A 25911-nucleotide genomic window follows, 5' to 3' on the forward strand; every position below is an offset into this window, starting at 1 on the left:
TGCAGGGGACACGGGTTCGAGCCCTGGTCTGGGAAGATTCCACGTGCCGCGGAACAACTGGGCCCGTGAGCCACAGTTACTGAGCCTGCGCGTATGGAGCCTGTGCTCCGCAACAAGAGAGGCCACGACAGTGAGAGGCCGATGCACCGCGATGAAGAGTGGCCCCCGCTCGCCGCAACTAGAGAAAGCCCTCGCACAGAAACGAAGACCCAACACAGCCATAAATAAATTAATTAATAATTTAAAAAAAAAATGCTTTAAATATTCCTGTTCCAAACACTCGGAAATTCTTTAGGTTTCAGGGAAGGCCTAGAAATCAGTTTTAAAATAGACACCCCACTCTGATGCTTTTGCAAAAATGTTCCTATAAAAGGGTTTCATCTTCAAGGAATTCATGGAAAAGACTCTGACAAGCACAGGTTTCTGGTAACTGACTATAACTGCTGAACTGAATGAATAAGCATTTTCAGAACTCTAATGGAAAACTGATGAATTCATAAAAGTGATAACAAAAGATCAAGATGAAAAAAAAATTAATTACATGGGACTGAGTGAACTGATGAGGATGATTATAATTTTTGTGACTTTCTGTTTGAATAAAAAAAAAGTGTGAGCTAAAGTATTAAAATGATTGATTGCTTTAAATAAATAAATAAATAAGAATAAATTTTAAAATTAAAAAAGAAAAAAAAAATAGACACCCCAAGGTATTCTGCTGCGTATGATCTTGGGAAACCCTTGCAAAGACAGTCAAGTAGAAAAAACTGCCTGAGGTCAAAGGAGGAACTTACCTTTTCCTCTCCTCACAAGGAAAAAAATTAGTTTCTAGATGCCATCATTTAACATCATGAGACTATTACTTTCTTATTACGTTAAAACATCAGAATCCACCTTGGGAGAGCTAGAGTGATACATTTTCTAAAGGACAGAGTTAGTCTTCAGTAATATTATCTGCTTAAGTCATAGAGGCTCCTGGAGGAGGCTTCGGAAGTCATCCAGGTGGACTCCAGAGAAGTGAGTTGCTAGGTCCGAGAAAGGACCTCAGAAGTGCTATAGTAAATAAAACAAGCCTCTGATCTCGAAGTCATATGGTGGGATATCAGAGCATAGTGAAAGAATCTCTGGATACACCTTCTCATAAAGAAAGTGTGCTTGCTGCCTCCACTCCAGCGTGAACACCGGCACAGGGATTCTCCACCACACAATGCCCTTGAGCACCAGGCTGCCTCTGTTTCTTTCACTGATGTCCATTACCTTTCATTATGTACTGTGCTCATCACATTCTTCTCTCACCTTGAAAAGGTGAGGAGAAAAATTAATACATACATCTACGAGAACCAGAGTAACAGCGTTGGTAAGAGGTGAATGCTACTATGCCTTTATGCACAGAAATGAGCCCCAAATACTATGTTATCACTGTAATTATTTTTAAGATGCCCAAGTAACTGGAGCAATGCTTAGACCACTGATTTCCAATCCTGATGTAACATATGCAGGATAGCTTAAAATCTCACAAAAGGTTACGGTGAAACTATCAGAAGCAAAATTAAGTCAATCATTTTTTTAAAGATAAATTTTTGCTAGCTTGATGGAGAAAAATGTGCAAATCAAATTATAATCCAAAGGTACCTTAACCCTAAAAAGATTAGAAATAAATAATCTACATACTACTAAACAATGAATAACTATAAAAAATAAAAATCAGGAGACATTTAAGCTTCACTCATGCCATGAAAACAGTCTTTAAGTTTACAGTTTTGAGTCCATGAAATTGCTTCTTTTCTCCTACTGTTCCCACCCAAAGTGGCTGTATTAATCAGATCTAGACTGTGGACAGCTGTTGCCTCGATGCCAATCAGTTAAATGAACTGTGTTATGTATTGTAGAGGTCAGACTCTACCTTGGTGATTTCGCCACCAGTGATCAGAAAATTGAAGAATTGGAAATGCATCTAACCTGACCTTCATCCCCTTAGAGAGAAAGAAACTATGGTGCACAGGTTAGACTGCTTAATCTAAAATCTAGATTCTAGAACACCCAGATGGTCCATTGCTGGTGAAGAACTATAATCCAGGGAAGTTCCTAATCTAGCTCTCAAGAAAGTAGAGGCTAGATAGTAAGACTCAATCCAAGGATACAAACAATACAGTTATATATTACTTAAATAATTTTCAAGACAATTTGACACTCAGGCAAACCAGACGAGAATATGTCATTGAGGAGACCGGGAATTGTTGAGATTGGCAAGGGCCTATACCTCTTAACAGGCACCCAGCACGTCTGTACAACAAAAATCTACAGATTCTTTGTTCCCTTTCTGCTTTATATCCATAGAGAACGTGTTTTAAAATAGTAAGATTCTGGAGAGTTTTTCTTCCTAATAAATACAAATATGGAAGAATCATATAGAAATAAGACTACCTGGGTACTGAAATGGTTCCAGCTCCTGGTTTAGCAGGATTACACCTCATTTTCACAGCAGTTGATCGGCCTTTAACACAAGAGGTTGTAGTTGTAGAAGACCTATTGGAAGGGAAATGCTATTTCACAAAACAGATATGACACATATTTCAAAGACAAAAATATCCTGTGTATAATTGCTCCTATGCTGTATGAATAAATGAGAAAATGTATCAAAGTTTGCTAATTTAGAATTTTAATACATATTGAGTCCATTTACTTTCACTGCCTATGAAAAGCTGACTGCTCCCCAGGTAAAGTCATATGCTATCATCAAAGGATTTAAAGCAATTGTAATTATAATCAAAATTAGAATCAAAAGAATTTTTTAAGAGATGAGAGGTCATAGCGACTTAGGCTGATGTTTTGATGTGTGAATTACAAACAACTACTGCCTAGACAATGAAGTAGAGTCTCTTTATTGCCTAATTTAGAAGATTATATATATGAGAAAAATTACATAATGCTTTCTAAATATTCCCCATTTCCTATTTTTTACTAAGTCTTTCACTTACGAACCAATTACTGACTATCTAGGTATAAGCTACTATGCTAGGCACCCTGAAGTGATGTCCTCATGATTAAGAAAACAGTCAAGAGAAGCAGCATGTTCACTCACTTATAAAAGAAATGCACATCTGGTATTTGGCTTGGTGAAACTGGGAACATATCTTCTTTTATATTAATATTTTGCAATGTGGTTTCAACTGTCACTCCTAGACGAGAATAAAAAAGAAACTATTAAGCAATATGGGAAAATTAGGCTTATTTAGTCTCTGTATATCTAAATAGAAAATAGCTTTACTTGATGCTGTCATTTTACCAGAAATATCCTCTTAAATTAATGCATTCTTGGTAAGAACAATAAACTTTACAAAGTTTCCAGAATAGAAAATAAAAGATTCTACTCCCTAGTTTTGCAATTTTGCTTAAGTCACTTTACTTCCCTGACTCTTACGTCTTGAATTTGTAAAATGCATGCAATAATTTAGATGATCTCCACCGTCCCTTCTAGTTCTAACATTTCAACAATCTACTATTATCATTCTCAGCCTCTTGTGAGTTGTGTCAAATGAGCTGGGCTACTTTGCTAATGCAGCTTTTCATTCATTCACATTCATTATAGACACAACTGACAAAACAAAATTTTTTGTGCCCTAATAACTTCCAGAAAAAAACTCCAAAATTTGTTTAATCTAGGAGTAAGGCATTCCCCACCCATCCACCCCAGGCAAAATGATAGCAGAGCCAAAATGCAAGCAATAACAGCAACCTTTGTTCTAACAGAGTTCTGATGCTGAGCACAAACTCAGTACCTGTCCTTGGTGCTGAAAATGATAGCTAAATTCCCCTGGAGTCTCTCACGATGGTTCTCAAATCTGGCTGCAGATTAGAATCATCTAAGAAGCTTGTTACATTGTTAGATTATCATATGCCTTGTTAGATCCCTAATCCCTACCCCAGATATTTTAATGAACTTGATCCTTAGGAATTACTAATTAGGGACCTGAATTATTCTTAAAGCTTCCCTAAACTTTCTAGACTCGGAAAGACAGGAGGGACAGATGGGGAATAAAACTCAGCACATTCACTCTTGCTGTTTGTCACCAGATTACTTCTGGTATGAGAAGAGATGATGAAAACTGGTGGCAGATATTATGATTTAGGTTTACATTGTGTTTGTTTACTCTTCTTTTGTTCACAGTTTTGGGAGTTTATTATTATTTTGCTTCATAAACTCCTAGAGAATCTGATGAAAGGCACAGACTCTCAGAAAACAACATATCACACAAGTTAATACATAAATTCAGAAGCTTCTTGTATTCCCTGAGAACGATCAAAAGATCTCACCCGCAGGGGCTTTTTAACCACGTTATAAAGTGATGGTTTAGAATTACCTGTAGGTTTTAATCATCGATGGTAAGCACCAATGCAATGACAAGTTATCAGTACCAGAATTTTAGAACAAATGCATGCATGCGTATACGAACCAAATTAAACTTACCTAAAAATGTATCTGCCAGAATGATGGATTGTGATGATAAGGCTGCTCGGAAGCCCTTACTTTCAGAAGGAATAATAGTTGACTGACATACAAATGCTCCTACCAAATTCGTGTAATCATCTGACCCTGCCACCATTTCCTTTACTGTGAAGTCTGTTATATTGTTGGTGCAGAGAGCCAACTTCTTCCCCTAGGAAAATAAAGTCATAAAGAGGTTTCACTGAAGGTCAATCTCTAAACTGGATCCCAGCTAGCTAGTGATTCTAGCAGAGCACTGGCTCTCTCCTCACCACAATTCTGATTTACTTGATCGGGTGTGGGCCCAGGCACCAGTACTTTTTAAAAGCTATTGAGACAATTCCAATGTTCAACCAGGGCTGAACTGAAGTTATAATGAAGTGATAATGAGAGTCACTGAAGTTATGATGAATACAGTAATTCAAGGCTGCACTGCTCCCCCAACTACAAGCATCATTTGTGCTGGATGAAAGCCATCTGAGTTAAGGAAATATAAGTCATCTGTGAAGCCTTCAATTCTTAGGACAACAATGTTCATAAAGAGACCAGAAAACTGCTGGTGAAGGTTTTAATGCCAAGAAAAAGGATTTGCTCTTCCTTCTCCTGTATAGGCCTGTGTGTGGCAGAAAAGTAACATCAAGGCTGAAAAAGAAAACATAAAAGCCTAGGACAACAACTGAAGAGTTGGTCACTACAAGTGTCTTTATTCACCTACTCTTAGACTCAATGACGTGGATCCGCTCAAGTACACAGTATGTTGAAGGGAATACAGGAGCTTACTTTTTTAATCATTTGGAGGGTAGTGAGAAGATATAACTTATAAAATGGTTTGACTCTTATTTTTTTTAATATGGTATGTCTAAATATACTACAGTTCCACGGCAAAGGACTATACCTTACTATACAATTTCTATGAAGAAATATATAATGAAAAACAGAAACACTGTTTTATTGGTCTCAGATGTAGAGTGTGCACAGATGGGCACAAAGAAAAGAACAAAGATTTCTCTTCCTTAATGCAGCGAGCAATCCTAACCTATAAAATGTTCTCCCTCCACCAAGCCTGCTCACCACATTACAGGTGCAACATATTGTTACTAAGCTTAAATTAAACTCGACGTCATAAGAGAAGAACAAGGAAAAAGAGCAGAGAGACACTACTAGGGAAAAGAAGAGGAAAACAGTAAGAGGAAAGGAATGCGAATAAAGAGGGAAAAAGGAGAAGAGAGAAGAGGAAAGCAAAGACAGTAGTAACACAGGAATGAGACTGAGAAGAAGTGTGATATACAGTGGAATTAATCTTATTCACTGCTTTACACAGCATTTAACCCAACAGGCATTTAATTTTTTTTTTTTTAATTGAGTGAACCGAGTGACTGATCAATCGGGTGAGTGTGCTGGATCACCCCATGTAAAATCAGGACAGGACAAATGTCATACCATGTAAAATGTATAGATCTTTTCGTTTGAGAACTTCTGTAGCCATGAGACATCTTTTTATTTCCCTTGCACAACCTTTGGCACAGCATCTCATAACAGAGACCATTAGAGACATAGGAGTTAAAACGGAAAGAGAGGGGCTTCCCTGGTGGCGCAGTGGTTAAGAATCCGCCTGCTAATGCAGGGGACACGGGTTCGAGCCCTGGTACGGGAAGATCCCGCATGCCGCGGAGCAACTAAGCCTGTGAGCCACAACTACTGAGCCTGCCCTCTAGAGCCCGCGAGCCACTCGCCGCAACTAGAGAAAGCCCACATGCAGCAACAAAGACCCAATGCAGCCAAAAATAAATAAATAAATAAATAAATTTATTAAAATGCAGCCAAAAATAAATAAATAAATAAATAAATTTATTTAAAAAAAACGGAAAGGGACACGGAGGAAAGGCCTTAGTATATTTTCACCTTTGCTAACGGGGAATACACACACAACCCCGACCTTCTATGCCCACAAAAATATTGGACACGCAGTCCTGTAACTCTCCCATTACCAGTATCCATTCACGTTCTGCTTCTTTCCAAAGAAAATTAAATCCCATTATTTATTAGCAGAGGCTACCTCATCAACTGGCACTTGTCCCCTGCTTACGTCCTTTTTATTTTTGGATAAACTTCCTCTGGAAAGTCCTTTCTTTCTAAAACACAAACTTGACCATATAAGCAACAGTCAAACTTTCTCAAACCTTAACTTCCTGCCTAAAAAATAGGAGGGATTGACAAGCCTGACCCACTTTTACAAAAATGAAAGATCCTCAAAGCCCTTGCTCCGTAGCTCCAAGCTTTGGGGGTTCAACTGACTGGATAGGTGCTTTGATGGACTGAGAACCAGACAAGGTTGCCCCTGGTGGAGAAAACTGCCAACGTGCTAGGAAGCAACAGAGGATTTAAGCTGTCAAAGCTCAGTTTCTGACATTTGGTTACTTTCCATAGAGATTTTATTGGTCCATCAACACAGAAAATAACTCAGTCAGAGCTGAAACATAGCTCCGTCTCACCCCGCCAGCCAGAACTCACCTCGTGCCCACATAAACTGATATTGAAGAAATGGAAGTATTTTGTTCCTTTGGAGGTAAAGCTGGGACCGTTCATTAAGGAGCCCACACTGCTGAGGTTGCTGAAGTCATAGTGCAAACTCTGATTTTCTTTTTCATGGTAGAAAAAGCAGTCACTGTAGCAAACTGAGTGGTCCTTTGATTAAAGATTAAGAAGTGTAAAAAACAAAAGAAAACAAAGCAAAAACAATATGGCAGGAAAGAAAGCATTAGCTGCTATGAAAAAATGTGTTTCCAGAAAGTTCTAGGTTTAAAAACTATTTCAGTAATTTTGTCTTAGTTATGGTATATTTTACCACACTGATATAGAAAATTTCTAAACTCTAGATTTCTCTAGGCAAAGTTCAGAAGTGTTAGAATTTTTTAACAGAGTAAAGTTATTCTAAGATTAGTTTCTTATAGAAAGGTATTTTAATAAATAGCTAAAATGTCCTGTTATGCCAGTTTAAACAGACATTAAACTATTTTTTCCTTCACTCATAATATAGCATCAATCTTTACCCTTAAAATCTTATGAGATATTCTTGCTGTTCTCCATATACACCTACAGCCTACATATAGTGAGGATATACACAATGGAATACACAAGAAATCAGTTTTAATATTTTTGGAAAGCATTCTTATTTGGATGCTCTTCTTAATATTTTATGCCCCCAGTAATTAGCACTTTCAGGGCACATATTAAGTGCTCAACAGATGTAAGGTGAGGTAAAATAAGAAAGGGAATGAAAAAGCCATTCATAAATAAAAATAGCAACTTCATAGTTCCTGGAGAAACATTAAGAGGAACCTTTGAGTTTGTCTATTAAAATATGCTTTCCTGGGGATAACTGAAATACAGACCCACTTACCTGAGTGCTTCTACTCCCAGGCCCACATAGAATACAAGCCTCCTTGCCATAGACCTGACGTACGGACAGGTAGGTGTCAGGTGGACACTCCTTGCACTGGTTGGTTTCTTTCTCAATGTAGTGGCCTGGGGGGCAGGGGACACACGATGAGCCCAACTGTTCAGAACCGAGGGCACAGGCACGGCATGAGGACGCCACCCCATCAACTGCATTAGTGGCAGTGATAGAATAAATCTTCACCATGTCATTGATGAACCGTCTATTCTAAAAAGAGAGCAGAAAGTAATGACTTCTGCCTTGGCGCTTAGTTGTACAACCAGATTGTTTTATGTTCGTATCACCAAAATAACTAAGCAAAGTGTCCCAGCCAGGGGATTAATAGCATTCCTTTTTGGTACTTTTTAAATATATATATATATATATATATATATATAAAATCTTAACACTAGAAACTCATTTCCACAGTAATGGAGTTCCAGGAATTTTGCCATGAAGTTATGAAATTATGTTGTAATGGGTACAAATTCAGGCATATGTATAGACTTGATGTCTGGAGAAACCAATAGGATTTAACAAAAGAGCAACCTTATCTCCCATCACTGTTTATTCAGACATAAGCCTAAATGTCATGATACAATAGGTTGTTTGCAGTGTGGCAATGTGGAAAAGACTTGGACCAGGGATTAAAAAGTCCTCACCCAAACACTAACTGTGTGATAGTGATGCAATCACATCACTTCTTTGGGCTTTTTTCCTCCCTCTCTAGCACTTTCCTTAACCAACATACTCTGATTTCTGCTGGATGCATAACAGAGAGTAAAAACCTGGGTCTTACTATACTTTTCTTTCCTGTGACACTGAGTCAATTAAGGTCTAGTTTGCATCAAGCAGTGAGCACCATCGTATCAATAGAGAGCCGCTCCTTAATGCTTTCTGTTTGGGGCAAAGACAAAACGGAGGCAAGGAAGCCTTCCACAGCATGTTCACACCCCACAAGGTGGGAATCTGAGCACGCATAACAAGCAACTGTAGTCAAGTGAAACCTGGGGAATGGGCTCCCCAGGGAAAACCTGAAGAGAAAAGAGAAAATGCCCTACATTTGCCACCACAATGTTAAGGCAGCGTCTTAAACTGTGATTTACCTTGTTCTCACCCTGGGAAGGTCACAGCAATGGAGATCCACAATAACATGTAATTGAAGCATATAATGGAAAATACTTAGGGGAGGATTAAGGTCTATTCTACCAGGGAAAGTAAAAGAGAATAGTTCTGTGTGTTAACCCGACAGTGTGTACATACACACTCTCTAAGCTATAAAAGGAGACAGTCATTACTGTAATGAAGTAATAAACCAACATCAGATAATGCCTCCTGGACAAATGTCAGATCATTCAGACGAAGGGGAAGAAAGTCACCACCTTCCCAAAGTCTCAGAAAGCTTTAAAAGTAAGTTTTTAAATAACTACAAAATAAGATTTTCTTTCTCTTAAGCTTTTACCAACTATATTTGTTCAAAGTGTGGAACAATTCGAAGATACATTGTGTTATTCCATTTCATACATTCTTGCTCTCAAAACACAAACCAAAAAAAAAATACCATTTTTATACCAATCTACTCCATAACCAAATGATTGATTCTACATCAGTAAAAAGCTAAGCCTTTGAGTGATTCTACATCAGTAAAAACCTAAGCCTTTTCCTCCAGGAGATTTGAGTGATCACTTTGTACAAATCTCCACAGGGAGAATCATCTTTGTGGCTTTTTTTTTTTTTTTAAGTGCTTGGAACTTACATCTTGACCCTGATTGGTCCTCTGAAATGCCCACGTAAATGTAAATGTGGCATTCTTGAAGATGACATGGGTGTAAGCTTGTTTTTCTTTGGTTCCACCCCATGATTCGACCACGTTGGTACTTTTTCTATTAATATCCTAAAATATAGTAGAAAAAATACATACAGAAAAGCACCAACTCAGTATTAATATACATGTATATACATTACAATCATATGTTTGTATTTACAGTAAACCCTACAGCGTCCAGGAATATTTATCTGCAGAGCATGTAACCCTAAAACCCTCAAAAACCTTGCCTTCAAGTCTACACAAGCACTTACTAGCTTAGTAATTACAATGTATCAACCACGTCGCCAATATAACGTGAAAGAGGTCTCAAATCATAGTTATGTTTAAGGAATTTTTCTGTTGGAGGGAGGGGTGGTGTGTGTGTGTATGTGTATGACTCCAGCTTAGGAAATATATGCAGAAAGGGAAACATAATTCCTCCAACTTCTGACAGTAAACTTCTAGGATCCTCATAAAATGACAAGGCTTTCTTTCCATCTTTTATCTTTTCCCTTGAGGGATTCTGATAGGCGGCTCTTACACAGGAATTCTAAATTCTCCCTGAATTATACTTGCAATTTCCAGTGCAGATTAACTAGTATGTTATTTTATGTTCATGCAATCTTCTTTTGCTTATACCTGAATTCCAAAAAGATTAATTTGTGTAACATGTTATTTCTGATTTCCTTAGCTAAATTCAATATTTAGAATATTACATAAATGTGTGACATTCCACCAATATTATGTCATTAACATGGTCAGAAAGCAAATGCAATAAGTAAAGCAAATAATGTAATACACATCTAATTTATTGGAAATGAAAAACCAAGACTAACTCTGAATTTTCTAATTAGTCTTCCCTGCAGAAACCCTAATAGATGACTTAGGAATCTGGATAGGTTTTTGCTAGTTATCCGAGATGTTGATAATACAGTGGCATGGCTCAAGACATGTCTCTTTCTTTCTATGATACAAACGCTGACGACAAGCATGTTATAAAGTAATCAGATATGCTATAAAGATATGCGTCTTGAGTTCACACCACAAGTAGGAACAACAGAGTATGCCTGTCATACGTTACAGAATTCCCCACATTACCAAACAACCAAATAATCACACATGCCACTTCCTAAATGGAGCTCATAATATATAGACAGTGCTTTGCTGAACACTTTCTGGATGTTTATTCCCATAATAAATGGAACATACTGCATTACTGCAAATAATACCACCTTACCTTTGTAAAACACTACATGATTTTGAAAGCATTTTGATGTGTTATTTAGGCGATGATATCTCAAAAATTTCTGTGCAGGAATCAAATCACAGAGTAAAGAAAACTAACGGATCCAGCTATGAGCAAAAAACTCTTAAGACTGATTTACCAAAATAAATATCTATGATCCCTACCCTCAGGAATGCTAGATCAACAGAGAGAGACAAATATATGAATACATTCACATAATTAAAGTAGGGTTTTCTCAAAGGGTTTTAGGAGCACACTGGAGAGAATGGTTCACTTTACTTAAAGGAATAAGAGAAAGCTTCCCAGAAAAGGTGAGGTTTGAGCTGCCCTCCAAGTATGAACGGGAGTTCACCAGACAAAAGAGCAAAATGAAGCAAGTCATTCTAGCTTAGAGTGTGCCAAGGCATGAGAAGTGAAAAAGTACAGAGTGTTCTGCTAACAAATTCAGGGTGTCTAAAGAGGGGTGAGTAGTAACAGCAGTTTGGTAACAGAGGCTGAGCAAAGAGTACAAAAAGCCATGCAGATGCCATGCTAAGGAATTTTAAGTGTATTCATAGGCTATTGGTTCTCAAACTTTAGTGCATATCAGAACCAACCTCAAGGCTTGCTAAAATACAGAATGCTGGGCCCTATCACCAGAGTGTCTCATTAAGACTAGGAAGGGGCTCAGAAATGTGCATTTCTAACAAGTTCCCAGACGATGCTGGTCCAGGAACCACACTTTGAGAACCACTGCCACAGGCAATAAAAAGCCACTAAGGGTGAGGGGGTAGATTTGTTGTGGCTGCCTCTACTATTGTTTTTATGTTTATAAAGATAAGTTTCACAACAGCATTTATGAGAGGATGGGGATGAGAAGAATAGATAGAGACTATTGCTGAGAGATAATGGGAGTCTGAATTGTCAGTAATGGCACTCAGTATGAAGAGGAACTAATACATTGAAGAAATAAGGAGGGAGAGCTAAGAGAACTGAAGACTTCTTGGTTATTTGTGGTGTCATAGATAGATGTGTTGAAGATTATTCATCTTCTTTGACTACCATCAAGTCCTTTTTTTTTTCAGAATGAAATAGTCTGCCTTCATTTAAGCTATTAGTAATCATGAACAAATATTTAAATCTCCATATATCTTGTATATCATGGAGGAAACTGTTAATGGACTGTTAACTAGCTACTAAAGGATTGTTGGAAAAAAGCTAAAACAAATCATGTCTATGAAGTCACTACTTAATTATAACATTAAAGTCTTAGCCAACAACCTTCTAATACCTCCCTGGGGTCTTAAGTAAATCCTGTGTTACTACTTTTTCTCAAGCTATTAGTTGAGATTTATAGGATATCTAGGAAAAAATGGGGAAAATTATGACATGTACATAGTAAAATCCTTTGTCTACATTTATTTACTTAACAAGGAAGAGTGTTATTTTTCCCAAAGCTCTCCACCTCCACTGTTTTGTGCCCTCACTTATTAATACATGCTTCTCCCTCCTGATGGTCTGAATTGCTGAATGGTTACTAGGGGAGAATTTTCACTCTGCTGGCGGCATATTTTTTTGAAGGAATTTTCTACGGGATTAATATTTCCTGGCTTCTGTCTGTCACCCAGGCCCCGTCACTCAGTTCTCTCCACAAGGAATGAACACTTTCTTTGTGGACTTCACCACACAATGTTTAATGAGTTCCTCAGATATCTTATAATGTTTTTGGAAGACCCTAAAAATGGGAAGAAAAATGGGACTCTTATCGCAATTTGTATAAATAGGGTCACACTTGAAAGAGAATGCTAAGCCTGGAAATCCACCTCTGAGAGCCCCTCTTCCACTTACCACCATGAAGTACAGAATACAGTCAGCTGAACAGAGAGTCTCAAATACAAATGTTATTCTTCCCAGTTCAGAACCCATGGCTCCCGTCATCGATGTCGGTGGTCTATTTAACAGATTAAAATTGCAATATTTACAGCATGTTCTGAATACAATCTGGAAAAAGTTAAGTCACTTTTTTCATTAAGCTGAAAGCCACGCTCTTCTCTCCTCTCCGTGCAGCCTACTGCTGCACGGAGTCTACACAACCATGGTAATATGCTCAGATCTCCTGGTGTAAATGCTGCCACCCAGCCTACAGCAAGAAAAAGACTCCTGCTGGGCAATTCAACATGGGGGACTAAAAGGATTAAACAATTTGTAACATACTACTTTACAGACAGAACTGCAAGAAAAACAAATAAATAAACCGAAAGATTCTCCTGCAAATGACTTAGACTAAGATCTCTGAATTAAGCATCCAAGAGTCACAGTTTTTGTAATATTTGGATAGAGTATTTTTAAAAACTTTGGCTTCATCTAACTAATATACAATTAACAGTTACAGTTTCTACAGATATTCTTAAATATAATTACATTATCCTACACAGCTTGTTATTTGCTACGTACATCACAATATTAATATATTTTATAAAGGCAGCCCTACTTCATCTATTTCTGTAGGGAAACAGGCATGAGGATTCCTACAGAAGGGAATCAGAATTGGTTTTCCTTACTTAAATCCTGGGATATGCAAGTTTAAGATCAGGTAATCATTATCGGAACCTCCAGCCCCACTCTGGATATGATCTCCAGCCACCTCCCAACCTAGAAATGATAAAGGTTATCTTTGTCAGTAAAAATTCCAGTAATGATTTCCAACAATCTTTTTATATAAGGCCACAAAAAAAGAATTCCCAATTTTAGACTGCAGGTGCAAACTGCATGCAGAGGTAGACTCCTAGATACCAATAAAAACATTGCATATGATTCTCCAGGAAGAATCAAGTAATGCATATTTTTGCATCAAAGGTATTTAATGGTCAAATTAACAACAGTTTTCTCAATGAGGCATGATTTTTTTTTTTAACTAGAACAGATGGTCTTTATCCATTTCAATATACTAAGATGAAAACATCCTAGTCTTCAGGTAACCAATGGGAAATAGAAACTTCAAATTACTTAATGAAGATGCAGGGTCTGGAGCTCTTTCTTAGAGTTTGTTGCATTGTTGTTCCCTAATTTAACCCCTGTTCTGCATTCACTCACTTATTCACTCACTGAACTGGCTTTCACTGAATGCCATGAACCATGACCTACTTTAGGGACAGAAAGACAAGACTGGGTCCACCCTCACTATGGAATCAGTAGACTATGAGAGACATAGCTAACAACTGTTAATAGTAGGAGGTAATAGAGATGCACATAAAAGGTGACGTGAGGTCTGTCTTCTGCAGAGAAACGATTAGCATGCCATGGGCTGAAATGGCCACCATGAAATGAGGACAGGAGATGCAGCCCTCACACACCATCAAGCAAGGTTATTAACTAATGGCAATGCTTAACATGGACACTTGTACCTCCAAAAGAAAATGTCAACATCTGCTACTTTAACAGGCATAAGAGAGAAACTGGGAAAGAGATTAATATCAGTGCTGTACTGGTGATGTCACAATTTTCGAAATGTTATCATCAGCAGTTCATAGAAAGATGATATGTTGAATATACATAAATCAAGCTAGTTCAAAACATGATTATGTACGAAGCTACCTGAGTAAGAGAGAAATGCCAATTGTTTTGCTCTCTAAAGGTTCATGTGGTTGAAAAGAGAGATAAGCAGCTATCACTTCCTAATGCTAAGAGCAGAACAGCCGCAAAACAGTCTGACCCAGTGGGACACCAGGCCCTTGACTGCAGTGTAAGTCATGTGAGAGGCAGTTAAGCGTAGAGAGACTGAAAACTTGTGGTGGGGGTCACAGGGAGAGGGATATTCCCACGTGGAGGAATTCTACACCAAGAAAGGGGGGATTTACGGATGTTTCTCTAACATCATTTCCTAGTGTTCAGCTGGCATGCGGAGCAATGGAATAGCAGAGAAGGCCAAAGAAAAGAAAGGAGTACATGGATGATAAGCATGGAGGTTTGGAGGGGACCAACATCCTTGCAAGAGGAAACAAATATTTCTCATGTTTGAACATTGCCTGTTGCTGCAGGTTTTACTGTATCCCCTCCCAAGAAACATATACTGACGTTCTAATCCCCAGTACACATGAATGGACCTTATTTGGAAATAGAGTCTTGGCAGATATAATCAAGTTAAGATGAGGTCTTTAGGGTGAGCCTTAATCCAATATGACTGGTGTCCTTATGAGAAGAGAGAGATTTAGACACAGACACACAGGAAGAACACCGTGTAAAGACACAGAGACACAAGGAAAAGATGCTCACATGAAGACGGAGGCAGAGACGGGCTACACTGCCACAAGCCACGGAGTGCCTGGAGCTACTAGAAGTTAGGAGATGCAAGGAAGGGTCTTCCTACAGAGGCTCTGCTTCGGAAGGAACACGACCCTGCCCATACCTGCCTTTCAAATTTCTAGTCTCTGGAAAGTGAGAGGGTAAATTTCTGTTGTTTTAAACCCCTCAGTTTGTGATACATTGTTGCAGCACCTTTGTCTTTTGCTTTATCCCTCAGAATGAATCCCACATTTTCCATGTTTCTATACACAATTTCTATTTTTTTTATAAATTTATTTATTTTAGTTATTTATTTTTGGCTGCGTTGGGTCTTCATTGCTGCGTGCAGGCTTTTCTCTAGTTGCAGCAAACGGGGGCTACTCTTCATTACAGTGCGCGGGCTTCTCATTGCGGTGGCTTCCCTTGTTGCGGAGCATGGGCTCTAGGAGCATGGGCTTCAGTAGTTGTGGCACGTGGGCTCAGTAGTTGTGGCGCACGGGCTTAGTTGCTCCGTGGCATGTGCGATCTTCCCGGACCGGGGCTCGAACCTGTGTCCCCTGCATTGGCAGGCGGATTCTTAACCACTGCGCCACCAAGGAAGCCCCACAATTTCTATTTTAAGATTTATTTTTGTTTTAGAAATCATATTTATATTTATTATAAAATTTTGAAAGCTACAGAAAAACCTGAAGATGAAAACTAAAATTATTTATAAACTCATCACTCAGAAAAAACTACTGTTAACATTCTGAGGTGTTTCTTTTCACTATCTTTTTGATGCATACATGTTTTTACATAACTGAGATCTTATTGTTGATAACATTTTGTTTCATAGTTTTATAAATTAACATTATTGCATAAGCATTTTTATGTATAAAGTCTTCACCAACATGCTAAATGACTAAATTAATAGTTTATCATGTAGACAGATGTAATTAATTCCCATAATTTACTAAATCACTCATACTACAGAACTTACCTCCTATTGACCATACATTCAATGTAACCATTTGGATTGTTTTACCTTTTAGCGAACAAAAGTGACACTATAATGAAGATATTTGGGGTAAAGCTTTTCTGTATTTTTCTAGAAAAGAATCCCAGTAAAAGAACTACTGGGTCAAATAAATATATTTTTAAACAAATATTTCGTGCTGTTATCCTGATTTTGAAAGCAATGTGTATACATGAGGAATATTTATTAAATAGAGTAAACTAAATGAAAAAAATGAAGTAATTCAGACTTCTCAGAAACCTCCCACCCCCAAGTGATAAACTGAACATTTCACTGTGTTTCTTTTCACTCTTTTTCTAGTGCATAATTTTCTTAAAAATATTACTTTAGGTTTTATTGTATAATTTACTGTTTTTCATTTAGCATTATCTTCTCACTTTTCTAATAATCATTATATCAAAAATACTTCCCCATTAAAAATCCTTTCTATATCTAGTGTTAAAGAGTTAACAATATGTTGTATGGTTATATCATCATTTTATTTAATCACACCCCATTGTTGAAAACTTTGTTTTCTCGTATTTTTGACTCTCATAAATAACACTAAAATTAACATATTTGTGCATAATTTCTTTCTTTACACCACATTGTTTCCTTGGTATAAATTCCCAGAAGTGGAGTTATTGGGTTGGAGAACGGGACCATTCAAAATGCGTGAAACGCTGCCAAACTGTTTTCCATATGCTGTCATTTTTAGTGATTACATAACATTTCATCCAATTAGTACAGCATAACTTTTGTAAACATTATCATATTGCTGGAATTTAGATTATTTCCATTTTTGTTATTATAGGTAATGCTCAATGAAAGCTTCATGAATAAACACTAATTTGTTTGCAACTCTGAATTCCTCTTGGGCAAAATTCCAGTACATGAAGATGTACTTCTACATACCTGTTCCACAACTGTGGTAAATTCAGGTTGACAATACAAAAGAACCTCAAAGTACCGCAAGTCATACAGTCAAGTTGGTCAAAGCACATCTACTTTAATTCCATGATGGAGTAACGACTTCATGAGACAGGCTGCCCTGGGCCTCTCACTTTGACCCCCAATATTTTGAGCCCTGCTTTTCCCAAGGTTGGTTACTGAACCACCAGTAACAAAAATATACATCACCTTTTACCTCTGTATTTTTCACATTACTGTCTGCTCTTTCAATATCACATACTAAATATTGCAGAGATGTATACTTTTTAAATTAATAATTGAACATTTCTGAAAATCATAAAAAATTTAAATTACAGCCTCTAGTGAATGAGTAAGCAAGTGGCTAAATCAAATATTGTCATGAGAATTAGACTAAGAGTAACTTCTTTAAAAGACTAAGTAAAAGTTTCAGATAATCTTCACTAGTAAGTGAATACACACACATGCACACACACACACAAATGTATCAATGCTTTCAATACATTCCCATTCTTATTTTTCCTATGTCTGAAACTTCCTCAACTTAGAGTGCAACCGTAGGATCTTTTTGGAACATAAACCCTTATAGTCGGGTAATTACTACTGTGTTATTTTTTTCTTCTCCCTTAGGATAAATTCCCAGAAGCAGGATTATTAGTTGATAAAGAGTACTATTCCATAATGTTCATTATATATAAAGGCTTTTTTTCACGCATCTGTTTAACCAAAATTATTCAAGGACCTACGATTTGTCAACCTGAGTACTCATGTGTACATCTCACTTCCTACATCCCAAGCCTGTTTATTTCGGAGAGGTGCTGATTTAAAACAGATGTGATTAGAAAGCTTTTTTTTTTTTTACAATGATCAAAAATACAGTATTGAGAAAAAGTGAACTGATAAAAAAAATGCCAATGAGCTTATAAAAGTAAAGGGCACATTTTAGTGTAAAACCCTAGTATCTATAACACCTATTTCTAGTGTCAAGTTTAAAAACACATACATAGATACTGTCATTCATATGACCAACAAATATTGCAGAATAACTAAGTGGTAGGCTCACCATGCACTTAAAATGTAAGAACAAATAAAATTCAGCAACCGTCCTATAGAACTCTGCCACATTTCCAAGTTTTCAGTAAGTGGGGCTCACATACATTTGTAAACACGATCATAGACTTCATAGGCAAGGGGAGTGAGAGATGATGTAACCCCTCCTCATGGCTCAGTGCTGAGCCAGAAAACCAATCCAGGCAGAAATGCTTTCATACAGTGTTATACATACACTATGACTCTTGCAAGTGGCAAACAACACAAATTTCACTGCCTCCCTTGGTGATCTATTCTGGTATTTATCACAACCATAAATGGTGATCATCAACATCTACTTCAAAACTGACTCCAAAAAAATGCAAAATAGTTTATATTCTTAGAGGGCAGTCATGTGGCTATGACACCATATTTACTATTTTTATGGGAGGTCTGGGAAGACAGGCAAGTAGCCAAATGATAAGATTGAAGTTCCTCATAGCCATATTTAGTGTGTTTTTACACAGGTGAGTCCAAGAGTCTCTACCACCAAAATACACTGAGAAGGCTGATTCTGAACTCACCATTCATTCCGTCACACTTTGAATTCCCGACATTGAAGCAGGAGGTTTTCATGTTGCCAGGAAGGACATTCCACCATTTATATTCAAACCCAAGTGCAGGCTCTGTTCCTGCTGGACATGGTCTACATTCTACAGGAGACAAACGGGGCAGAGAATTACAATTAAATCACATCTGGATAATTTCCTCTTCCTCTGTTCCAAGCACTACTAAACTTTAACTAGCAGAGAGGCAAGTGGAAAGGAGAGATAGTAAACCACCAATTCCCTTAAGAATTAACAACTTTTTCAAGAGCAATCTGGAAAGAAAAATAATTCTGGATAGAGTATACACATATATACTTGATTAACATGAAAAAGGAAAAGAACACAAAATCTTTTAAGATAATTTTTCCTTGCATTTCTGGGAATAACTGCTGATACTGAAATTACCTTCCATAAGAAGGGTGATTCTGAAATAAGTTCACTTACATGTGATCTTAGAATCAGCTTCCTCTACCTCATAAATAAGGAAATATTCCACCTTTCCTATTAGTTACTAAACTTAACAGACTATTACACCATTTAATTATGGACTGATTACTTGAAATTCAAAATATTGCCTATAGTTAAAAGTGATGATGTGAGCTGAGGGGGTGTGGAAAGAGTTAGATTTATAAATAAACCTAATTTAAATTAACATCTATGACACTAAATAAAAGGGTCTCTTACAATCATTTTTCTATTTAGCCAAGACACTTGGCATTATCACATCAGTAAAAGAAGGGGAGAGAGAGAAAACGTTCACTGAGCAAGCATTTCCTGGTACCAAAGTACTGGAGGAGACATTTTTATATAACCTGCTCAGTGATGACGAGCTAGATATTATTGTCCGCAATTTTACAAATGAGAAAATTGAATTCAAATTTGTGGCTAAATCACACTACTGGGAGCCTGCAGCAAGTGGATTTGAACCCAAGTCAATTCAACTCTCGAGTCCTCGTTATGCTCTCAGAGGCTCTGGATATTAAGTATACAGCACAGCTATATTCAAGTAAGATACCTGCCACAAAAATGCATTGTAATCTTTATCTAGTAAAACTAAAACAAATTCTGTAACCACTTTATTATTGTTTGGTAAGTACTAAATTTTTCCCAAATGTACACTTTGAAACAATCTACTTAGGAACTATTTTAATTGCTATCTGATCAAAATAATCAATTTTTGCCATTATTATAGCATAAAATGTGATTATTCCAGTTGAAATAGAAGTATTTTATGCTTGCATCAATATATGTGTGCACACACACTGGAAAAGGAGCGCTTATCCATGATCACTTAAATCGGTGGAATTTTCTTATAAATATCCAAAGCATCATCCCATTAAGAGGTTGTGTGTTACACAAAATGCCATTAAAAACTATCCTTATGCTATGTTGAATAAGCTACTGCAGTCTCACAATTCCCTTATATTTCTTAACTCTTCTTCAGTCTGTGAGATAAGAAAATTATGTGTTTTAAAAAATTTTCCATAAAAACAATTCAGGACAATGTCAATGTGGTCCAACAAGTTTATTTTACTCAAGGTCCAACTCTTGAACCAATTGATATCACGTACCCTTTGTTCCATCCGAAAACGTTCCAGGAGGGCAGGGATGGCAAGAAGAAGATCCATTGTTATAAAATCCAGGGTTGCAAGGTGGACAATCCTTCTTCTCTCCGGAAGGGGGCAACCTAATAGCATCTGTGAGATCCTCCCGGCAGATTTTGGGCTCTATCCACTTGTACATTATCTGTGTCTAGAGAGAGAGGGAAAAAAAAAAAAAAAAGGCTTGCAAGTCATATAACATGCTTTATTTGCTTTAAACTTCCAATAACAAACATGTTAAATTGACACGGTAAAGACTAGGTAAAGTCCAAACAGTGATAGAATAGAAGGGCCAGCTGAAGAGAATCTAAAACTTTAGTACCAAAATGAGACAAAAAGAAAAAAACACTTTGGTAGGGAAATGACCATTACCTCCAAATGTTTTTACACTAAGCTGCAGGAGGCCTTACGTCATACACAGCATGGCCTCATCATGAAATTCCTCTCTAAAATATACAGAACATGCTTGCAGCCCTGACTCTTCTAGCCACTGTTCACTTTATTCCCTAACTGCCCTAAGTTTCTATGCAGACTCCCTTTCTCACGCTGAGACCCCCACTACTCTCTTCCTTTCCCCTATCCACAACACACATCACCATGCTTTGCACACAGTGGTCACAAAACAAAACGGTTATTTTTTTAAAAGAATATCTCTAGCTTCACATTTCAATCCCGTTATTTCATAAACACTGGTAGATGCTCTCTGAGTCTTTTCCAATAACCTGATGTTGGACTACAAGAGCTGTAGCTAAAATATTTCCTCCTGAGGCTTCTAGGCCCTGTCACCTGTGCTCCAACCAACGGGATTAAGATCACCTCTACCTTCATGGAGGGTAGCCTTTTCAACTTTTCCTCTCTCACACATGCACACCCCCAAAAACAAAACAAGATACAACTAAATAGCTACAACTCAGCCAAACCCAGAAAACTGTGATTATAAAATCATTGTCTTTTGGAACCAGAAACATTAAGTGGGTCAGCCATTTCAAAACAAAATTTATATGCACGGTGAAAAACATAAAAGGCATTCTAAATGCAAAGAGAAAAATCAACTCTTTCATAACTTAATATCGTTTTTAAAAAGAGACTAAGAGTTCCCTCGTTAGACATATGGTCGGCTGAAAGTACTGTTTCTCCTTTACAACAGCTTCTGCAATGACAAGTCTAATATTGAAGAAGTAGACCCCAAATTAAAGGCAATTCTCTATAGGTATTTCCAGTTAATAAGAAGTCATCTATAGTGAGCCCTTACGGCCACTCGATTTCATTCTCAAATATTCCCTTAGGGAAGAATAGGTTACCTTATCTAATGAAGGTTGCTTAAGAACACGGTTTAAAAAGTAGACATCTCAACAGAAGTATAAACAACATTTTTTTTCTTTTTACAACTCTCTCTCTCTGCATTTATGGCCTACATCATGATACAGCTTAACCAGCCACTTCCCCCATCTGCCTCACTCACCATCTGCCAAATGATGGCTATTCCTGCTGGAGTTTCCTAAACAGCTGAAAAAAGTAAATAGATCCTGTATCCAACAGGGGCTCTCAATTCCTCTGAGAAATGCAATGTAAAACTCAGAGAACGTAAGCAAATGAAACCTCATTACATTTGGGGGATTGTCGTTTTTAAGTTCTGGCTTCACGAGCGTAGAAAACAAATTTCCAAGGCTAGGCAATTCACAAATGTGTTGATTTATTTTGATGTTAATTAAAATCGCAATGAGTTATGTGTGAGCTACTGCATTGCTGGGAAAAGCTGGCTCCCACGTGGGAGTGGGTGTGGTGCTGAGGCTGGGCACCAATGGCTCATCCTGGGGGCACCATGCAATCTTCCCCACCACTTCAGGAGCTCAGTTATATTACGCACGAATTTATAAACGAGGAAGCTTCGGATAAGGCCTCTTATACCTGCCCAGAAGTCATACGCAGCTAGTAAATGGTAAAGGAGCACTAGCCAGGGAGAGTAAAAATACTCTCAGTGAGGGTAAAAATAATAAAGTATACAAATACATTTTTGACAGATTGGCTAACCACATGATTTTCAATCCAAGCACAGTACATGTTTAAAAATTAGAAAATATGCACCACCTTTAAACATTTAAACGTTGAAAAGTCAAATTTCAAATGCTCTGCAGTGAAAGTTTTCTTTGCAGAGCCTCTTGCTTCACATGGCAGATTGATTCTGTGCCTCTCTTTCTAATGGGGCAGATGCTTTCAAGTCTGGCTGACTGGGGAAAGATAACAATTAATATTAATGATCTTTAGCACCAGATGGCTCACAGCGCAGGTGAAAAACCAACAATCAAGTCATTCTTTGGCAAGTTGGGATAAAATTATGAAATGCTTTATGAAACCAAAACCCTAACAGAGCAAAACTGAGCAGATTGCCGTTAAGATTACAGAAGAGCTACAGTCTCCAGGTATATTTAAACTATATAAGCATGAGTAAAATACGTTTTAAAGAAATGCACTGGGGGTATCGATTGGAAGCTGGTTTTCACATAAAAATAAAATTCAGAACTGGGAAGACTGAAGTTTAGACAAATTTTGAGACTGGGTTTGTCCATGGTTGCCAGCTTTCTTCCTTCGCAAGTCGCTGCACAAACGCACTAAGGCTTTGTAGACTGGCTGAGCTCATCTGAGCTAAATTACATGTTGTTTCAAAGGGTTTACTGATTGTCACTCCAACCTAACAGCCCTGTGCATCATGATGTTCCAACTCAGATATTCCCAGTCAGGCAGGCTATCACTTGTCTCTCTGCCTCCCCCAAACCTCAACCCTCTCCAGCTGCAAATCACCGGGCACTCATCATTTGTCTCTCTTGTTATCACCACCCCATTCTGCCAAGTTGTGTCTGACCCCTCCCTCAAAGCCAGGCTCAACATCACATCTGTGCTAAGCACGTCCTCAGCCCACCCTTCTACGTAGCAGCATTCACTTGGATTCCTTTTCTATGAAGCCTCTGCTGTTTGCTGTTTTCCCCTGTGGTTTCCTCCCTGTCCCTTTTCTAAATGCTTAAAAGTCTGGGTCCTCTTTTCCATTATGTGGAAGACACCATGGGGATTTAACATTGTACTGGGAAAAAACAAAAACAAAAACACACTGCACCGGAGGTTCTAGCTGGGGCTTTAGGCAAGAAACTGTTCTAAAATTAAATATAATAAAAAACACTAAATTGACACTGTGAGTGGATGAGTTGTATGGTATGAGAATTACATCTCAATAAACCTTTCTTTTAAGAAAAGCTTTTAAAGAAGACTGTCATGAAATTTTTATTTTAAATTCAGATATCCCGGGGCTTCCTTGGTGGCGCAGTGGTTAAGAATCCACCTGCCAATGCGGGGGACACGGGTTCGAGCCCTGGTCCAGGAAGATCTCACATGCTGCGGCGCAACTAAGCCCGTGCGCCACAACTACTGAGCCCGTGTGCCACAACTACTGAGCCTGCGTTCTAGAACCCATGCTCCGCAACAAGAGAAGCCACCACAATGAGAAGCCCGCGCACCGCAACAAAGAGTAGCCCCCGCTCGCCGCAACTAGAGAAAGACCGCGTGCAGCAATGAAGATGCAACACAGCCAAAAATAAACAAATAAATAAATTTATAAAATAAAATAAATTCAGAAATCCCTAGTCACTGAGAAATGCCATGTTGTTTCCTATCATCCTAATTAAGAAACACAGGCTCCAAGTACATTCCACTTGCTTAAATCATATAGGAAGAAAGGCTGACCTAAAACCCATATCCCTTTATACCCTATTTTTTTAATGTCCCCTCCATCTTACTTCTGCTTTATAACTCAGAAGGACTGTGTTACAGACATTGAGCACTTGGAATAATTTGTAATACTGAAGTTAATTAAAGGGCAAAGAAAGTACTACATAATCTGATACAAAAACACTAGCAAACCCTTTATGATCCAACAATTTCCTAGACTCAGAGATGAAGAAGTTCCATGGTCGGCTGTCTCCTCTCAAGAAGGCTTCCTTCTAAAACAACCTTCCCTACCAGGCACTCTCTAGCTTTTCCAGGAAGTTTCCAATTTAACAAAACATGCCGTTCCAGAACTGGGCAACTCTGGTTGTCAGAACATCATTACATACAACTGAAATTTATCTTCTTTAAGTTTGCCTGATAAACCAAATTTTGCCTTATGGGATAACACAGAAAGGTCTATTTCTTTTTTTTCTAAGACTTCCCTTCAAATGCTTAAACTTACTATTTGGGAAATTCTTATTAAGTATCTACTACGTGTAGAAGAAAGCATTATAGGAAATTTAAATATTAATAAGACAAATTGTTTGATCTGAAGGAGGTTACAGTTTAATAAGACAGATTCACAAACTGCTATAATATAAAAAGAAAAATATACAAAGAGCATACAAAAGCATCAGATTTGGAAACAGAGTTGGGTTAGAATTCCAGCCTTAAGACATAGCTATGAGTAGCTATGACCTTCGGGAAGCTACTTAACCTCATCAAGGAACCTCAGCTTCCTTGTTTGCAAACTGGGTATACTAATGTCGAACTACATAGCTGTTGAAAAAAAGAACTGGCGGCAATGTGTGAATATACACACACACACACAAAGAGCAAGCATGCAGATAAATATGTAAAGGACAGCTGCTTCTGCTATTAATACTATCACTACTATTACTATTATTATTGTCATCATCATCATTTCCAAGAGAAACATGATATGTCATGGTTATTCAAAGGAAAGAGATCAGATCTCTTTGGGACCACTAGGAAACACCAGCAAGATGATCATGATTTCTCCATCCGATGGTGTCTTTCTTCCAAGCTGAAAAAATATTCCCAGAAACTTCAACCATACTTCATATGAAATAGTTTAATATCCTGGCCTCTTTTCTCTAGATTCTTCCCATTTTGTGAAAATTTCCCCAAGCCTCTACCAAGGACAGAACACAACACTCTAAACATGTTAATCATACATTCACTCACCAATTCTCTCATTCACTAATTTATTCAAAAGATGTTTCACTACCTTCTGCATTCCAGGTACTCTACTAGGCCTAGAGATTTTTTTTAATGATTAAGAACATGTTTCTGTCTACAGGAAGCAGAGACTCCGGTGAAGGAAACAGTCATCTTTACAAGTATTTGCAATAAAGTGATCTCATACCAAAACACTAGCAAACTATGATCACCATGTAAGTATCAAGAGATGTATGTACAAAATTATGTGGGAATTCCCAGTATTTCAAGACAATCTTGCCAGAGCTACCTTATTTAAGAGTGGATGTGTTCTGTGAACCTGTACAGGATCACTCTCGTTTTACTGTGGTAACAGACACCATCTATTTCTCTTTAGGAATTGACTTGTGTGATGCTGAAAGGAACTGGGAGTTATATGGTCTGGCCTCCCCAGCCATAGGGATTAGAAGGTGAACTAAGCTGTCCAACCAGAGTAGCTCACGCTACTGGACAGAATGGCTGGTCTGAGATGGGCTCGTGATGCAAGCAGGGCCAGAGTCTTTTCGGAAACTTCGGTCA

At 37.8% G+C, this 25911-nt stretch overlaps 1 protein-coding gene across 1 annotated transcript in view; it reads right to left on the bottom strand.

The window, feature by feature from the left end:
• ELAPOR2 (endosome-lysosome associated apoptosis and autophagy regulator family member 2) overlaps positions 1-25911 on the bottom strand; it is a 71647-nt gene that overhangs the window by 25571 nt on the left and 20165 nt on the right. Inside the window, exons 7-16 of the mRNA XM_061197669.1 lie at positions 20365-20545; positions 18770-18898; positions 13513-13603; positions 12800-12902; positions 9676-9813; positions 7884-8147; positions 6995-7168; positions 4466-4655; positions 3080-3176; positions 2422-2523 (exon numbers count right to left, since the gene is read on the bottom strand). Coding sequence (XP_061053652.1) covers positions 2422-2523; positions 3080-3176; positions 4466-4655; positions 6995-7168; positions 7884-8147; positions 9676-9813; positions 12800-12902; positions 13513-13603; positions 18770-18898; positions 20365-20545 — 1469 coding nt within the window. The remainder of the gene's footprint in view (positions 1-2421; positions 2524-3079; positions 3177-4465; positions 4656-6994; positions 7169-7883; positions 8148-9675; positions 9814-12799; positions 12903-13512; positions 13604-18769; positions 18899-20364; positions 20546-25911) is intronic.

The sequence above is a fragment of the Eubalaena glacialis genome, chromosome 8 (assembly GCF_028564815.1).
Source record: "Eubalaena glacialis isolate mEubGla1 chromosome 8, mEubGla1.1.hap2.+ XY, whole genome shotgun sequence".
In the NCBI taxonomy this organism is placed as follows: domain Eukaryota; kingdom Metazoa; phylum Chordata; class Mammalia; order Artiodactyla; family Balaenidae; genus Eubalaena; species Eubalaena glacialis.